Consider the following 19,454-nt stretch of genomic DNA (forward strand, 5'->3'; position numbering starts at 1 on the left):
CAGCCAAGATCCAGTGTCACACTTTTTCTCATCTGCATCCACACTGTCCTGTGCTATGTAGAGTGACCACCTTGCTTTCACCTCACAAATTCATTTTTCTTAACAGTTTGACTTTTTTTAAAAGACTAGCCCTCTTCAGAAAAAAAATCCATCATGTCCATTCATTTTCACTCATCTCTATAAATACTTCTAAAACTTTGCATTACAGAAAAGTAAAAAAAGAGGGAGAACAATAGGCTCTGGACTATTTCCACAGTCTGCTCACCAAAATCTCGCAACAAAAATAACTTCATGTGTAAGTAAGATGTCACCCTTCAAAACAAAATATTTATTTTAGAGGATAAAAGGAAATAATGCTGACCTCCTATGACAATCATTAAAATATATGTCTAGTTATAGGAAAAGAGCAAGTCACTTGTTCCAGAGCTTGAAAAATAGTTTAATCATGCAAAATCAATATAATGTACTCTAACATAATGCTAACGTATTTTACAGGATGTATATTTGGCAATACTTGATAAAATTATTACTCTAACGGAACTGTAAATATATTATTTCCAAAACAATATTTTAAAATACAGCAGTAAGCAACAGAAATTAATCTTTATACATTTTTGGCATAACACTGCCATACAGTTACAGAATTATAAAATAAGTGTTTCATAGTACCATACAGATCCAGAAACTGGTTACAACTGCTACCACACACACATGGTATTGGTACCCACAGACACGCACAGCATTCCGTGATTCACACGGCAGCGGAATACAGAGCACAGGGAGGGCCCAGCAGCGGCTGGAGGGGCAAGCTCATGTGGGAGGTGAACATACATCTTCTGAAGAATCATACCCATTTTTCTCAAATACTTAAAATACAAAGGACACACAGTTTCCATTTGAAATAGTGCCTAGACCCACTTGGCCATCTATCTTCTTAGGTAAAACTAAAGAGCTGATAGGAAACAAACTCCCATTTTATAAAAAGGGGAAAAAGTCCCTGTAAAAGGACCTCTTTGCTCTCTTGTTTCTTAATTGTTGTAGCCTGATTAATATGCTGTCAACTTGGATGGTACAGGGGTTACTTTATATATAGGCAACTTAAGAGTACATCTCCTCCGATCTGCAGCCAGTCCCTCACTTTAACTTTCTGTCAGTAAATCCACCAGCTAATGATACACACTGGCAAAAGATTTAAACTTGGTATCTGGTCATTTGATCACTTCTGTCTGTCTACTGAAAGGTTTCAGTGTCCTGTGGAGTAGGCAGGATTCACGGTTCATGAGGGTATTAATGGGATTCTGTTTGCACACCAATCCCTCATCTCCTTGGCACAAATAACGGAGCTGATTCTAAGCACGTCCCCACCGTACAGTTTTTATAGATCATTCTTCATCTGCTTCCAATAATTCTGGCACTTGCATGAACCTATATTGCTTATATCTTGGTTTCTGTAGTGAGCTTCTTCTTACTGTTTCTAATCTTTTGTTTCATTCAAGTTTTGCTTTTCTACACATGAAACTAAATCCGTCAGTACTGGAAAAAAAAATGCTTATTTGACCGATGAGTGTAGAACCTGAATGCTTCTTAGGACCAAAGCTTATTATATAACTGATCTCCCTAGTTAATAAAAACTGCTCCACAAACTCCATTATAATTTAAAAATGAAAATTTGGTAAGCTTCATAGCTTAAACCTATTTTCATCGTTTCTTACTTTTTTAAAAAAAGACCTTTGTGCATAACAAGTGAGCATTGCCTTTTTCCTTTCACTGCATTTTTAAAGTTCACTGAACCATTTTACAGAAAGACTATTGTATATTTACCAATGAGAGAACCCAAAATAATTTTTGATTGAAGAACTTGGGGGAGGAGAGGTAAAATTGGTTATTCCAATGTTTCCAAGATAGTTATAAAGATTCAACTATAATTTACATAGCAGTGTCCGATTGCTCACAATTTCCTAAACTACAAAATGGTGGCAAATATATTAGGGAAGATATTTTATGAAAATTGATGCCCATTAAAATTGTGTCTGGAGTTCAAGGTGGCCCACCTTCCTAAGAAGTCAGAGATCCTGAGGCCCAACCCCCTCGTCCAGAGGACAGTCTGGAGACCACCGACGCCACTGCAGAGACTGGAGCCCTGTGTTACTCCACGACACTCATTTTAGTCACCTCTTCCTCTCTGAACTCTACTTCCAAGCAGAGTTTGGGCCATAAAACAAAGCACTTAATTGTGGCCTCCGCATGGAAACCTCACATTCAAGAAAACAAACATTTGAAGAAATCATTTCCCACAAATAACTAAAGCAATAAGCTTCCCAACAGATCTGGGAAAAACTACATGTTGACCAAGACAGTCTCTCTCCTCTAGGAAAAGAGCAAGAATCGTGTTTTTAAAATGTTTCTAATAAGACTATTATAAAAGTTTTTCAAATTAAATTCAGATTCCTCCCACTATCTACTGGAATTTAGCTTCTAAATAATTTCTCTAATAGATTTCCCTTTTCTGTATCCATCTGCATCTAAGAACAAGTAGAACACAAATAATACAGTAACTGAGAAGAGTTTAAAATGAAAATTATAGCATGAAGCAGATTAAACAAAAGCATAAGTAAATGTAACAAGGCAGCTAATCTTTCTTAAGGTCAAGACTTCTTGTCAAATATAACACACAATGTTGAACACTGTGGTAAGTACACTTCCTTATGAACTGATACTATCTGTCACAAATGGAAATTTCTCCAAAGCAAAAGAACGCCCAAGTAAATTTCATTAAAATAACTAATATTCATGGTTTGGAACGTTCTTTATAGTGAGAGTTTATAATGAAGTAAAAATTTAAACCTCTGAAAACCCTTTACATTAGTTAAGGCACATCTGGACACTCCAGGCATTTGTATTTATAACTATATTATTAACTCAGTTAATAATGAAGGATTTCTAAAAACACGGTCTGTCCCTGAATGCAGTCTGCTGGGTGTGCTGATTTTCCAGAACAGGGACAGAGCCAGTCAGTGCCCCTGGCCACCCTAGAGGGTACCACACAGATGTGTTCATGTGACCCACACTACAGAATTCAAAGTTGCAAGAAGCCCATATGTGTACACCTCTGATTTTCTAGATCCTACACTGACCCAGGCCATCACTGTCCACAACTGCACCTATATTTGAAATGGGTCTAACATATCTCACTCTAGCCTACCTTATATTTAACACATATACCCCAAAAGAGAAAGGGGAATCTCCTAAATGGGAAACAAAATAAAAACTATTCCTATCACAAAAGATCCCTATTTACTCCAAACAGACATGAAAGATCCCGAGATGCAACAACAATCAGTGAGATAAAAAAAAAATCTTTCTCTTCTCGGGTTAGAAAATAAAGCTTTTACAAGAGCTTCAATTATAGAAAGACAAAAAACCTGCCTGATTTAGTTAGTAGATTACAAACTCAACCATAACTCCACTATGAACTTGGGCAATTTAACTTAAAATAATTAACCGAATACTCTCTATCCAAAGTTCAACCATTTTGATTTACCGCTTTAACACAAGTTTACTTACTAAAATGATTTTTGAAAGAGCAACTCAGCTTTACACTATACTGTTTTTCCTTTTTCATCAGCTCAAACTTCTACTTAAAGTATAAAAGCCAGAAGCAAAGTCAGCAATTTTATATAAAATGCAACATAATGATATGACAGGTGTTAATGGCACTTTTATGTTTATATTTTTAATACCTAGCAAAAAATCTTAAAGCCTCTTTAGTGACTCCTGAGTTATAGGTTTTATTTTCCTCTTGAAGCCGAAAAAAAAGCCAAAAACCTAAATTCAAAATAGAACTATACAAAATAATTTTTGAACTGAAAACTGGACCAGATTTAGACAAAGCAGATCTATTTTGACTTCTACCATGATTCTTTTTAGTCTCTCATTAGATTGTGCATGAAAATGTATAATGGTACAATATTCTGATGTTACCAACTTTTTCTATAATGTACATAAATATATCTTTAAATTATACATCACTTGACTGTATTTCAAAATATTTTCACATATTTTACCTCCTTAGAGATATGAAAGCACAAAAATATTGGAAGTGTACTAGGCTAACCAAGTGGTAAAACACCTATTTGCAGTGAAATTCAAGTTAGTATTTTACTGATAGCCAGTATTTAGTATCCTAGCAGTCCATGGTTCAACAACAGAGTTTATATATTTGCAAAGATTCAATAATGTTTCTAGCTATTTGGCCATGCTTCACTGCAGTTTTATAACAGCTTCTCAGTAAATTTCTGCAAGCATATGATAGCTTTTAAGAATACAAAACAGAGTCAAACCCAGTGGGGCAGTTTCATATTGAAGACATACATAAAATACATATCTATTCATCTTATTTTAAAAACTTTTAAATGTACAAAGTATTAATAGAAAAACAATTCTAGACACTCCTAATTTTTATCTGCAAAAGGAATGACATTCTCTCACTTTTTCTCCACTGAGTAATTCTCTCACAAGTTATTTACAGATTAAACATAGGAATCACTGTTATATGTGAATATGCATTAAAAAAAACCAATATGGTGGAAAGAAGCCACTGTTTTAAATGGAAGCCAGGCAGTTTTTTCCTTATAATTGAGTAATTTAAGACCAAATACTGTCAAATTAAATGGGTCAATCTAATCAAACCCCTAGTTTGGAATAATATTCTAGGAGTTAAATTGTTGAATTTTTCTAAGGGCTCTGATATAATACAGTGTCTAAGTAATTCAGATTATATCCATTTATTTTAGGATCAGTCCACTGCTTATTCATATTTTAATATCTGGTCATGAAGTTTTAATATGCATTTAGGAAGCAGTCTGAACATTTTGTCATGTGTGCAAAATTAGTTAAGGTATTTTGAATTACATTATTCATATTCCTATAATTCAGACCATTGTGACTAACTAATCTCATTTCCTAACACTGTAAAACTTTATTTTGGGCGTCATGGCTTCAACAAGCACCACATTAGAGGGTCTATGTAAATAGAAATTGAAATGCAAAAGCAGAGTTTTTTCCCCAAATCCTAAGGTTCACTTTAGAAAACAGACCACAAAAACTGACATAGGAACAAAAAATGAGCAAATGCTCTCTATATATTGGAGTAGGGTACACACAGTGTTACTAACATTCATAAGAAAAAAGGTTTGAGCAACTGTGAAGTTTCGTGCAAACTTTAAAGCAATAAAAACTATTTCTAAAGGTGTATTATTAGTGTGTTCATTTTCTAGAAATCTGCTGGAAATCCTCTGATCAGTAAAAGCAATAGAAGATGACATGATGCGATTAAAAAATAGGACACGGTAAAAATTCCCTGTGGGCAAAAGTGAATAGAACTTTTCGTGAAAGCCTAAGAGATACACAAAAGCCAATTCCTTTCTAAATGAAATGAAGTGAAACTTTTTTCTGTTGATTGCTTTAACTATATTTGTATGTACGCTTTGAAGTTCTCACCACCATGTTTCTGTTTTTTGATGTACAGTAATAATTAGTAATCTTACAGGAAATAAAATTGTTTGCTCCTAACCAATATTATTAACACATCAAGTGCTCACAGTACCTGAGAATATTGAATTTCAATTCTGTTCTCATTTCAAGGGTTGACAACTTAAGAGATGCACCAAGTTGTTTTTTTTTTAATTAAGCAATATTAATTTCATAGTCCACGTAACACTGAGATATTCACGGTTTAAGGGACCTGCCTTGGGGCCAGGACAGAGCTATGCTTTTTAAAAATGAATAATAATTTCCTTTCTTATTTTTTAATTCTTTAGTCATTTGCTTTCATAAACAAGCACCAAATTTATATGGAACAGACATAGAGGGCAAACTTTTTTTCTTGGACTTCTGCATCAAAATTTGTTTTTAAGCCCTTAATACAGAAAAACATTTTCATCATTTTCAACAAATTCTTGAACTCATACAGCTGGAAGTGTCCCTCTGTTCCACTTAAATTTCAGTGCAGGAGAACACCGTGGTGCACACTAGCAACATGCACGCTGGCTGACAAAGATGGTGCACAAGGGGTGGGTGTGGACAGGGAGAGAGGAAAAAACAGCAGGTCTGATCGGCGGACTGGGGAGGGGAAATAACAGCGCTCCAGGAATATCCATTTCCCTTGTCACAGCTTAAAGATCAATGTGTTGAGGCGTTACAGTGAAAAAATCCAAATTACTCTTGACTACATTTGAGAAGACCAAATGCTTTCTTCCAGCTTAAAAAAATTAATCCATAAATCAGGCAAAGCTTTGGCAACATAATGAAATCATTCTCTGGATTTCCTGCATGTAGACTGTCATCTTGGAAAAGAATTCATTTGACCTATCAAATACTGCATGATTATTTTCGGAAACATTGAAAATAATTTAAAAGGAATGATTGTGTAGAGCATTTGGGAGCTCACATCCCTAAAAGTCTTACAGAATACATTCATTATGGGGTCTTGTCTTAAAACTGCACATTAAAGAGTAAATGCATTGTCGTCCAAAATAAAAAGCAAAGAAAATGCTTACAACAGAAATCCCAAACAGATGGCTGAAATATGAGACGTGACCTCCGTTCTTCAGGACGTTACTGTACAGTTTTCTCCTCCCTTACCTCCACCAGTTTGCGGGTTTTCTGACAATTCAGGGTACCGGGCCACCGTCGTGGGAACCTGGAGTTCCGGGGTTCTCACGGTCTTTGTGAGGATTGTCAGCTTCATCGTCTTCAGGAGAGACGCTCCCCTCGTCCTCTGCGGGACTGGTCCCTGCTTTTCCTGCTGGAGAACCTGAGTTCTCGGCACTCCCGTCCTCTGCCTCGCTGCCGGGCTCTGTGCCGGGTCTGCCTGTCTCTTCTGCAGGCTCCCGAGGCGCCACGTTTTTCTCTTCCCCTGGTTTGCTGTTTACATGGGCTGCTGAGGAGGACGTTTTGGGGTCCTTGGACTTTTTGTGCATAGAAGTCTGACTGTTGGGCGCGGAGGCGGGAGGGGTGGGCGTTTTCCGGGCTTGGCTCCCCTCGGACTGTTCTTTCCTCGGTGGCCCCCAGATGAAATTCTCTGAAGGCGTGTAATGTTTCTGGGCGAAGCGGAGCAGCTTTCTCCTTTCTCTTCTGTCTCTAATTGTATAAACAAAATACTCCAGAGCGCTCTGTTTAATATTGGGAATAGTATTTTCCACAAGAGCTTCATGAAGAATAAATTTTACAAGAGGAGATTTAAAACCCTCATATCCAAGCTCACCAAGGCTTTTAAGAATACGGGTGATTCTCAAATAGTTGTGCTGGGACCTGGAAGAGGAGAATTGAATAAAATGAGGGGAGGAAATCAGGTGGAGGAAAGCAACAGAATGAGAACTATTGGACAAATATTTTTGATGGCACTGTGAGCCACAGAAATAAGCCCTGTGATTACTAAACATATGAGGTTGTTAAGAATAAATCAGAAAGTATTAAAGCCTTGTACCTAGGTGTAATGTCTGTCTATATGAAACTCAAATATAGACTATAAATTACCCTTGATTCTTTAAGATCTAAAAGATATTTAGATTTAAAATGTATTCCCACGATGCTGAATCATTGTGTTTATTAAATACACTGAAGATACTAGAGCATTTTTTGCACCACCACCAATGTACTATACCCATCACAGATAACCAGTGCTGAATGTAAACACATCAGCTGTCAGCTGAATGGCATGATTTATGGTGCCAGCTGGTGGGCAAGCAAACTCCACCATATTAGCCAATTCATAAGAAAGGCATCAAAACCCACTCTGACTAGAATACTTCTGACAGGGCCGCCCAGGTGACTGACTTAGCAGGGCACAGTGCAGTAGTTAAGAACAAGGACATGGGACTCAGACCTGAGTTCACACCCTGGCTCTGCTGCCTACAGTGAAATTATGGTATCTAAGTCTCAGTGTCCTCATCTGTCACATGGGGAAAATGCACACCTCACTGGACTCTTGCAAGAATCAAATATGTACATATGTAAGGCATGGAGAACTCAATAAATGTTAGGTGCTATTTAACAGTATTATTACTGTTATTAGATTTGGTATTAAGGACCACCGTATTTGTAACTATCCCAATTTAATTGACCAATTCTCATCCATCCATGGCCTCTCTGCCCTCTTTCTGTACCAAGGAATTTTAAAGTTTGCTTCGAATGTCATTGACCCCAAAGATGCCTTTTTCCCAGACAGCACTAACTTCTTTCTTCCATCTCAAAACTAAGGCCATTATCAGATGATTTCCAGATGTATTCTGTCCCAGTTCATGAACTACCTCCCTTACCTTACTCAGAACCCAGTAACTGCCTTATTATAAATACCTGGCTACATCCTGAAGGAACCTTCAGTTACATGCTTTAATTGTGTATCATCAATATGTATGTGCATCATCAGTAGCCCAGGTATTTATATACCTAATACTGACACAGCAAAACTATCCCTTATTTCTAACTTCCTGAAGCCTGTTTCATTCCTCAGATGCTGAACTTATGCATTGCATATCCCTGCCCTGGCTTCCAAAAGTACTTGTTTCCTAACTATTTCACTTCAGAATAACTAACAAATTATTTGCTAGGTGGAGAAGGATATTTCAGTGATAAAGGGGGTGTCGTTCCATGGTTGTCTATTTTAATGAGAACATTTGGACAAAACAAAAACTTTAACGATTCTGGCAAACCAAACATTAGAAAAAAGAAGGAGCAGTTTTATCATCTCCATCTTTCCAGGTGTTTATCAAAAATGGCTTCTCTTAATATTCAACTCTTTGAAAGCCAAAGGGTAAAACACAGGACAGACATGTTTCAGTTTTGTGAATCTGTGTTTTTCGCTAGTTAGGAAGGAGGAGTCTTTAAGACAATAAAATTTGGGTGAAGTTAAGACAATGTGCCATTAACAATAGGACTGAGTTAGTTGTTTGGTTAGTCTGGAGTTTGTATATAATAAAATGTAACAATAAAACGCTTGGGCAACATCTGCCTCATAAGTCAATGAGAAAGAGATGCATAGAAAAGTGGAAGAATATATTTTAAAAATCCCAAAGAGAAGTTATGTGACACAACAAAATGTACTGTTTTTGCAACCAATTCACACATCCAGCCCAAATGAATGGGCAAGATAAAATTTCTGTACACATTTATCTGTATTTACACATTCTCCAATTAAACGTACTTACGTAACAGTAGAAAAGAACAAAAATGGGTGAAGAGCATGAAGATCAGGGTTATGATACAAAATCACGCAAGAAAGAAATTGGGTGAGTCGGTGTGATTTGAAATAAATGTCACAAATAAAGACCAAGAGGAAGAGAGGAGGGCAGCTAAAATCCTCCTGATGTTGTGAGCAGTCTTTGGGGTCGCACAGCAGATAAAAAGAGAGAAGCTGGGTTTCCAGATAGAGGTAAGGGCAATAAATAGAGCTGAGCTGTCAAGAGGACCCCAGAGGTGAATACAGAATGCACCAAAGGCAAGAACCAGGAGAGAGAAAATAAAAATTAGAGGTATTCCAGGGTCTAAAATATGGCGCAGTAATCCAAGGCCATTACAAATGAAACTGGCAATGCATCTCAGTGATTGTTCTAGGCTCTGCTATTTAAGACTGTTTCACCTCTTTCAGTCGTGGTCCCTTGTTCACTGAATGCTATTTCATTTTACTTTCATCAAGTATTTTTTGTCTGCTGGGCTACCATAGATATATTGAGTTTCCTGCCTACTCTGAACAACTCAAGATGTCATTAGGACTAAAACACAAATGAAAGCTTTAAGCAATACACAGAGAAAGGAAAAAGAGAGACCACGGGTGGTGGAGAGAGCACGTGGAGAGGGTAGAGGAGACAGGACAGTAAGTTCAGGCTCCCCTCCCCCCACCCGAGCCAGGAAAGCATTTAATTAAAGCCTTAGGAGGGCTCTGTTTCCAGCTATCAGTTAATGGATATGACAATAAAACCTCAAGGAGGACTTAAGCTGACAAACATATTGTTCATCGTTTATTCATTCAACAAACATTTGCTCAACAAGATTGCTATTCAAACCAAAAAACAAGGTGAGGGCAGATTCTCTAAAATGATAATATTGAGTACATGGAAGATGAGATGCTAGCAGATCCTCTCCAGAGATGTATTTCTGCCATCCTTCATGTCACTAGGCACACAGCTGTCACCGACAGTATGACTTAAGTACTTCCAAACTGTCCAGAGATAGCCACTCACATGGCCTAGACTGGCTTGGGTACGTCTGCCATATAAATATAACTTATTTAACTTGAGTTATGAGTTAATGGGTCTTCTAGACAGAATCATAAAGCTTTATGCCTATATCTTCAGTGTTTTACTACAAGCTACCATTTTAATAGTGTTGATTATAACTAATAAAGTAAAAAGAAGGTGTAACATTCATACTAACACTCATTAAACCAAAACAAGATGAAAATTCTAGAAAAACCAAAAATTAATGCACAAAACTATTTGGGGCATGGAAAAATTTCTTAGGTTAATTTTAATTTTTTTTCTCCTTAGCACTTGCCCAGTTCAGCTAATTATGTGCTAAAAAAAAAAAAAATGCTTTAAAGCCGTTGTTTTTATAGTCCAGCACTCATAAGTCACCCTATAATTAAAAAGAAAAGAAAATAGCCAATTTGCATGCAAAGAAAATAATGGGAAAAATAAACTTTGGGCATATGTATTAATGAGAGTTATAAATATCCAAGCAAAAGAATACAATAAATCAATTCAAAATTTTCTTCACAGATTTTAGGATTTATTAAACAAAGCTAGGCTTTTGTTTTTTTACCAATAGTGAAGATTCTAATTTTCCCTCTTTTTCAGTAAAATGTATGGGCACCTCTCAGTGTTATAAAATGATAGATGTCATAGGCTGAATGCATGGATTTAATCAAAGGAGGCACTGTGCTTGAAGAACAGACTGTACCCCAGGAAGCTAACAATCTAGCAAAGGGGATTGGAAAACTATACGAGCCTTAAATGCCAAGAAATGTTATAGAGAGGAAGGCAAGGGGCCGCACTGGGCTGTGGGTAGTGGAGACCAGGTTTCACCAAGAAACAGCTCTGATGCTGAAGAGCCGTTTTTCTACTTGGGTTTAATTTTGTTGTTGTGTTTTGTTTTAGAATACAGAACAGGAACAAGGAATGAAATGCACTTCAGACTAGCTTTTGAATTCACATTCCTGGGTCCATCTGCTAGTTGTTCCTATGTTCCATGGAGAATCTCACCCAAGGGTCAAGAACAGGCAGGGCCCTGAGGTACACTGGAGATTTTACTTACTCATTCAGATGTTGAAACCTTTCCTGCCAGTTAACAGCCCGAGCAACGTTTCCAGTTTTATCAATCAGTTTTATTCCAAAAAACTCTAACATCATTTTATAAGCCAGGAAAAATCTTCTAATTGCTTCTTTTGTTTTTTTGAATTCCTAAGGGAAAATAAAAATCAGCTAAAATGATTCAGTAGTTACCAGGCAATAAAACAGCAATATTACTTGGCCATCTCAAATAAAATGTAATGAGTTTGCATTACCTCAATTTCATATGTAGTCAGTTCTTTAGCGTAAAAGTTCAAGCCTTGTTCTCTCAAGGGAAAAAGCCTATTTTTAAGAAAAATAGTATTTTTATATTAATGCTGTCTGGAAAGCATACATGACTGAATAGGATATGATTCAAGATAGATGATATGTAACTGACCACTGAATGTAGGTGTGGTTGTGCTCCAGCTTTTCATAATCTCCTTTCCACTTATTTAGAACTTCTTCAATGTAAACACCTAAATAGTAAATATTCAGAAAATGAACCAGACATTTAAAACAATGTTGAAGGCATTTTAAGATTTAATCACTTAAACTTTATATTAAAACTTTTTACAATTTAACAACAGCACACAGGAATAACCCTAATGCCATATACTCAGTTATGTAATAAGCCTAATTAAAAAAAAATTAACGGCACCTCAAAGTGCAAAGAATTCTATTGGACAGTGCCACTCTAAAGCAGCAGTTGGCAAACTGTGGCCTGCCATCTGTTTTGTAAATAAAGTTTTATTAGAACACAGCCATGCATACAACGTATGTACTTTACAACAACAAACTGGAGTAGAAAGATGGGAGGAGAGAGAAAAGCAAGAAGGAAAGAAAAAGGAGCTCAGTGCCTGCTGTCCGTCGGCCTCTGGTGTGCACCGCACACACGCCTAGCCTCATCTCCAGGGAACCCTCCCAAGCCAGGGTTATTATCCCCGTTTTACCAATGAGGAAACTGTGTGATTTGTTCAAAGTCACATACTAATTAAAGATTAATCTGGGAGTGGAACACAGGTCTTTCTGGTTCCAAAAAGTAAGCTCTCCCCACCACATCCTTTTGCCCCCTTGTGAGCATTTATAACAAGACCCTCCCGCTTCTCAAGTCCATCCAGGTCCTCACAATTGACTATGTACCCAGTCAGTCCAATTTATAGAAAAAACATAACATAATTATTTCTCTAAACTTAACTCATCTAGGAAAGGTCCACTCTCAGAAGGTTTGTGGAAAGTTGTTTTTGAATCATACTGTTGGCTTTATGAGCATGTTAAAACCATGTATCTCCATAATTTCCCATTTGTTTTCCTTCCGACTACCCTTCCTCCCACTTAATAAGCAAAATGTATCATTGTAAGCTTGTGCTTACTGGCAAGTATGTGTTTGAGAGAGAGAGAGAGAGTGTGTGTGTGTGTGTGTGTGTGTGTGTGTGTGTGTGTACAAACTAGAGAGGAAAGTGAGTTGATGTAATTTTATATAAAAACTAGAATAACAATTTTATGTGACCTTAGCTAAAACTTCTGACCTTAGCTAAAACAATCTTAAAAGGTTTCAAAATAACTTTTGTGATGATTATAAAAACAATAAACACATTGCTTGAAGTTACAACTCTAAATTACTACCTCAAAAATAAATTCACTATTTGAAGTACCAAAATAACTCTGTTAGATACTGTCATATCTCTATGTTCAATGTTTCAATGATATGAAGGCATTCTTAGGGTAAACTTAATTAAATTCAAATCAGAGTCTAACAATCTATCATTGCTTTCCTTCAAAGATTTTCTTACCCAGGGTCCTAAAAAAACTAGTAATTTAAGTAATGTTGTTACAATTCATATATAAAGCAGTATATTTCTATAATTAGTAAATACAGCAGAGCATTTTTATCTAGAGGTTTCCTTTCAAATCAGAGTAGACTTTTGGGACACCAGAAAATTAAGAAAACACAATTGGATCTGGCCGTTTCAGCAATGTTCTGAAGTCCTAACTCCCAATGGTGTGTCTCTCAGGGCACAGTATAGGGAAGTCATCCTTTCAACACTCCACCCAGCCGTTAGGTATCCCTCCTCCAGTTAGTCTCACCAACTATGGCAAGGTCCTGCCACTCGGAAAGCCTCGCAATCCATGACCCTCATTCCCTGACTCACGTTGCTGCAGATTTGGCTCAGTTTCCACCGAGCGCGAAGAGCAGAAGCCAGAGCCATCTGGTTGCCTCACAAAGCTAAAGGCTCTAAGGAGAGATGCTAGCCTTGCTGGTTTGACCTGGATAAAATGAGGATGCCCATCACGGACCACAAAAGGGTGCCTCGGTGAAACATGCACATCACCACAGCGGCTGTGTCCTCTCCCTGTGGGGTCAGGGAGGAGCTGCTAGGGCAGCTGCAGACTTGGGAAGGAGGAGGCAGTGTATCTGCAAGAACTGAGTGGCGATCTACTACATCTACAGTCCCTGTCCCAGGATCCCAGGACATGGAGTGGGATTGCTCTGGCTCCCTGACCTCTCAACCTGCAGATCAACAGGAAAGACCATTCTAAGATAAACATTACTTTTCAATTATGTTCTAAAACCTTTTCAAGTGTAGCACAGTGGCAAGAACACTCAACAGTGGAACCCAGACCCAACTCTACTCGAGTGATGCAACCAGTCAGTCATTCAAGCTTTACAAGGGGGGAGCTGGATTTGACCTCTTCTAATGGTCCTGAATACTCTAACAGTCTCTAAATCTCCTCTCTTCTTCTCACAAAAACGACCCCCACTACCTTTCAGATAATAACCTCCATAAACAGGGGTGGGCAGGTATTGTAATGCAGTTATTCCTCCAGAATTTGCCAAGCTACTGTTCACGGCTTTTGGGTCCAGGACTGTGGGGACATGTTAGGCTGCACTGCAAAGTAAAGCCAGTCCATAAACAAATGCACTAAGAATGTACTGACTATTAAACAAACAGTGACTAGATGTAGGCTATTATTTGAAGTTTACTTTTTACCAAGGTAGCAGATTACTCACCATCTGGCTTAAATGGAATTTTATTCTTATAAAAACGAAGATTGCTCAAGTCGTTTTGATACCGGATATCTTTGAAGTTCTGCTAAAGGAAAAAATAAATCAATCTCCAGCAAACAGATGTATAAAAAAGGGTACAAGGACCCTTCCTGAATGTCTGCTCACTGACACCACAAAATAAGAAAACCAGAAGGGAAGTATTTTACATTTTAGAGGAAAGCACCCTGTCCTCTTACTGGGTACTGGTGTCGGTATTTGTACAAATCCCTCGCAGCATAGAAACTTCTCTTTGGTTTGGCAGTTGCTTCCGTGGAATCCCCACCCTAAAATAAAAAGTGAAATTTCATTTGCATGCTTGAAGTAAGAAAATTTCACTGAGAAATTTCCAGAACACTTAAAATAATGAAAGTCTATAAAGAAAACAGTGTCAAGCTGTTCAGATTAATGAAAATATTATAAATACCCTTTTAATAATGCCTACCAGAAATATATGTTGGCATTCTACTTTCCTGATTTGAACCCAGTAACATGTCCCTAAGGTACAACTAAATAAAAAACCTTATTCACGAAAAGCCTATAGAGGCCAAATGCTATGGATCAGTATCTGTCAGAAACAGCACTCAAAATGAATTCAAGACATATATTTTACCAGAGGTTACATGAGTGATTCTATGACTAAATTGATTTTATAATACTTTGCATAACACTAAAAAAAGTGTTAATAAATCAATAATATGAAGAAAATTGTCATTAATTTTGCAACATTTAGCTGTACTTGAACGCAAAGAATATTTATGAAAAGCATAGGGGCTTTTAAAACCAAGTAGCTTTCTAAACTCCATCCTTTACAGAACCAAACGAGCAAAGGCACAAATAATGTGTTCACTCAGTAATACTACAAGCTGATAAAAATGTAAAATACATACACACAAAGCAATAAAAGCTCTCAATTGGAATGAACCTCAGACTGTAGTAACTTATATGTAGTAGTTTACTCATACTATTTAAATTCTAAACAAAATCCCACCACCGTGAAGTAATGTTTAAAGTCTAAGACACAGGCCAGTCTAACAGGCTTACCTTCTCTAACTCTGTACTATTACTTATGCATAAGGAAGTGTTTTGTAGCCATGTCTTGGCGAAGGACAATGAGACTGATGCAATGAGGAAATAGAAGACAAACTTTATATCTGAATATTCATTAAGAGCTTCGTCCCCAATTCTTTCCTCATCACCCCCACCTCCATCTGTGTTGACAAACTGGCATTCTCTAAGCAATTTTCACACATTTTTGAAGTGGTATGATTCCCACTATACTACAAGTACATAGATACTTTACCACCAGACTCTGATGTTTAACATGAGCTACTCCGTCACGTTACATAAGCAAGGAAAAGCTTGAATTCTGGTCCATGGCCCATGTTTCAAAATAGCTCTGCTTAGCAAGTTTCCGAATCTATTTAGCTTGAGCTACAACCATATGAATCATCATCCTACGTTTGTCCAGAAAGCACTTTTCCATTTACAGAGCACTTACATATATATTATTTCATGTACACCTGGCTGGCAGCTGTTAGTTTCCATCCTAGAAACCAGGTGACTTGGCTTGGAGAAGTTGAACAGGACCTAGAGCCCAGTGACAGTGTCGGAACTAGAACCCCAGGTTTTGGGCTCCATGTCCAACTAATTCGGTACAAATCAACTTCAATTTCACTAAAGTAAAAAATAACTACAGAAATCTTAGTACAATGTCTACATTCCAGCACTTGGAATCAGGAGACTTGGACTGAATCTTTACTACTTATTAGTGAGGCCTTAGGCAAATCACCTCCCTGAACCTTAATTTTACCGTCTGTGAAATAGGGGTCATCAGGAGGATGACTGCATCCTCCAACCTCTAAATGACGCACACATGCACCAGCCGGCCAGCACCCAGGCCTGCTCCTTTGGGACTGCCTATGCCATCCCCTTTCACCTGCTCAGACAAGGATTTTGTTCTTTAACATATTGCTCCTATTTCCTGTGCCATCAAAATCTCCCTCTCTTCTGGATCACTTACTTCCCTCGGCAAAGAAACATGCTGTTGAATCTCATCTTAAAATAAACGTGATATAACCTTCCTTGACCCCAATCCCCCCCCTCAAGGACAGCTCCCTGGCTCTGCTCCTTTTCACAGTAAAACATCACCAAAAAGTTGCTCACGCTCCCTGACTCCTCTCCTCCCCTGGCCCATCGCAAGCGGGCTTCCATCCTCAGCTGCCCATCAAGACGGCTCTTGTGACTATCGCTGAGAAACCCCCTTAGCCCACTCTCTCAGTGCTCAGCCAGGTGACCTCCCGGCAGCCCCCGGCCAGTTCATGCCTGCCTCCTTCCTGAAACACCATCAGGCACCACACCTCCCCCGGTTTGCTCCCTGTCTGCTTGGCAGCCCCCGGTCAGCCTCCTCTGGCTGCTCCTCCTCTTCCCGTGTTCTAAGCAGGGGAGAGCTCATTCCTCACCACTCCTTGGCGACCACGTATCTCCCGATGACTTTAAACACCACCGATCTTATATGCTGAGGGCTCCAGCCCGGGACTGAAGCTCCATTCACAGACAACTACTCAACAACTCCACCCGAATGTCTAATAGGATATCAAACTCGAGAATTCTCGATTCAACCTCTGATGTTGCCTTCTCCCTAGACATCCCTGTCTTAGCAGCACCATCATTTGTCAATATTCACTTGGACTAGGAATACAGCAATGGAGGTGGTGAGAAGCAGTCAGTCTGGGATATGCTTTAAAGGTAGGGCTCTGGGGAGTGGGGAACAAACAGGGTTGATAGTCAAAATGCAAAATTAAAAAGAATTTTTTTAGAAGTTAGATGGTGATACTAACAAATTAATCCCTAAAGGGGAAAGAGGGGTAGGTTGGTAATTTTCAAATACATGTACCTGGTTAGTTGGACTGAATCTGAGCTGGTGTTTTTGGTATCGCAAACTTCTTTATAAGGTTATTTATTTGGGAAACAAGTTTAAGGAAAAAACCCTGGAACGCAGCCTCTAGGAGTCTCTCCCAGGGTTGAATTTGCAAAGCAAAACGACCCAGCAGCAAACGCAAACGCAAGGAGCAGGTGGATAATCACAATTCCAACAGGTTAAAGGCCCTGAAATCGGTGAGACATACTTGGGTTTAAGGTATTCCCGCCATATGTGATCTTGGGCAAGCTTCTCCTTCTAAACCTGTTTCTCTAAGAGAGGGATTGGAAACCCCAACTCCTACCGCACGCCTGCAGCTGGCTGGAGATGGTAGGGTAGGTTCAGCAGAGCGCCTGCGCTGGGACTGTGCTGCCGCCTGACCTGAACAGAGATGACCATCAACATGCACGAGGCAGCCTTACTTAGCTGCAACTGTTAGGTGGCGATTCCTCTGCTCCAACAAAAAAGTCCCCGAGGTCACATTTGACTTTGGGCTCCCATTTTTTTTTTTTTTCACTTTCATTTCTCCACAGCTGAGGGCGGGCCTAATGCAGGGGCACAGGCCTGGACGCCCCCAGGACGCACGCTTCCTCGGGGCGCTGGCTGCCGAGGTCCTCCTGTTCAAAGTTTCTGAACTACTGTGAGTCCATCAAAGGGATATTTGTACTTTACTAATCTCTCCAACAAACTGTATTAGGTAAATAAGTTAAGCACACTTGACTCAACAAGTCTTCTGGGTGAAATAAGAGTTTTGAGGAGCGCCCTGAACGCCTCGGTAGAAGGCCTTACTTGGGGTCAGATCTGTGGCTTTTTGACTTCGGATGGGGACCTTGCACAACACTTTTAATGGCTGCAGAGCCCACGTTAGGGAAGGGCGCTCGCTGCTCGCAACTGCAGTCCCACCTGATTCCAAGAAAGGTTTACCAGGAACGCGCAAGGCCAGTTTTCACGATCCTCTAGGTTCGTGCCGGTTCCTCCCTCGCGACCTTCGCGGCCCAAGCCGCGCTGCAGCGGCCGAGAACCACCCCCGCCGGGTGCGCCCCGCCCCGCGGGCTCCCCCTCCGTGCGCGCGGGCAGGCCCCGTTCCTCGTTCCCCGGCCGCCGCCAGCCCGCCCTCCGACCCGCCCTCCCCGCCGCGCCCCGGCCCAGGCCGCCCGCGTACCTGCTCGGCGCCCGCTGCCGCGGCGTCCTGGTCGGGCGCGGCGCCGGCGCGGGGCTGCGCGGGCTGCTCGGGCTGCTCGGGCTCCCGCGCCGGGCCCCCCCCGCCGCCCGGGCCCGGCTCCTCGGGCTCCGAGTCCGTCTGCCAGGTGGAGTCACAGTCCTCCACGGTGGCGGGCTCGCGGAAGCCGGCCCCGCCGAGCAGGTTGCCCATCGAGGAGGCGGCGGCGGGCGCGGGGCGCGGGCTGCGGCAGGGCGCTAGGGCCCGGGCATGGCCGCGGGAGGGCGCGGGCAGTTGCCTCGGCGCGCCCGCCGCCGCACTGCCTCCGCGCGGCGGGCAGCGGGCGGGCGGGCGCCAGGGCGGGGAGGAGCCGGCGGCCCCGGGCCCCGCCCCTCTCCGCCCCCGCCGGGCCCGCCCACCGGCCCCCTCCGCGGGCCCGCGCCCCCGCCTGCTCCCCTCCCCCGCGGCCTCGGGCGCCCCCCGCGGAGCCCCCGCGCAGCGCAGCACGGCCGGCCGGGGGCGCCTCCCCACCGAGCGCCGGGGGGCCGGCCCGGCTCTGGCGGCGGCTGGGTGCGCGGGGGGAGGTCGGGGGAGGTGTCGCCGTCTGCAGGCGAGCCCCGTGCACACCCGTCCCTCCCCGGGCGGGCCCAGGACGCGGGCCCATCAGCCGCCGCAGAAGGCAGGCGCTGGGGTGACCCGGCCCCGCGGGCGCAGAAACCCGGGCCACCACGCCCGGCTGGGGCGCAGCCGCCCCAAGGCCCTGTGGGCGCGCGGCGAAGCTGTCTGGGGCCTCATGTGAGCAGCTAACGCCTCCTGAAACAAAAGGAGCAAGAGTGGGCAGCCTTACACACTCATGTGTGACAAGGCTTTACTACCACGCACTCCAAATCCATGTTCGGAAGAGAAAAAACCTCGGAATCCTCGGCCCCTTTGTCTCTTCTGTAAGTGAAAGGAGGGGAAATGTATTATCGCAGTACTTAAGGACATAATAACACGATCAAGTGA

General features: G+C 41.2%; 1 protein-coding gene across 2 annotated transcripts; it reads right to left on the reverse strand.

Moving 5' to 3' along the window:
* Positions 1-601: 601 nt before the first annotated feature.
* OGFRL1 (opioid growth factor receptor like 1) lies at positions 602-18,792 on the reverse strand. 2 transcript variants are annotated; one of them, XM_036916210.2, is made up of 7 exons: positions 18,453-18,792; positions 14,571-14,657; positions 14,338-14,416; positions 11,725-11,803; positions 11,561-11,627; positions 11,311-11,456; positions 602-7,311 (listed from the first exon to the last, which is right to left on the reverse strand). In XM_036916210.2, exons 1-7 carry the CDS (start codon positions 18,660-18,662, stop codon positions 6,672-6,674), a joined length of 1,308 nt encoding a protein of 435 aa, XP_036772105.2. In that variant the 5' UTR covers positions 18,663-18,792; the 3' UTR covers positions 602-6,671. The 2 variants fall into 2 exon arrangements, with proteins under 2 accessions (XP_036772105.2, XP_036772104.2); XM_036916209.2 differs by having other exon boundaries at positions 14,338-14,419.
* Between the last annotated feature and the right edge of the window lie 662 nt (positions 18,793-19,454).

This window comes from Manis pentadactyla, chromosome 16 (genome assembly GCF_030020395.1).
Source record: "Manis pentadactyla isolate mManPen7 chromosome 16, mManPen7.hap1, whole genome shotgun sequence".
Lineage (NCBI taxonomy): Eukaryota > Metazoa > Chordata > Mammalia > Pholidota > Manidae > Manis > Manis pentadactyla.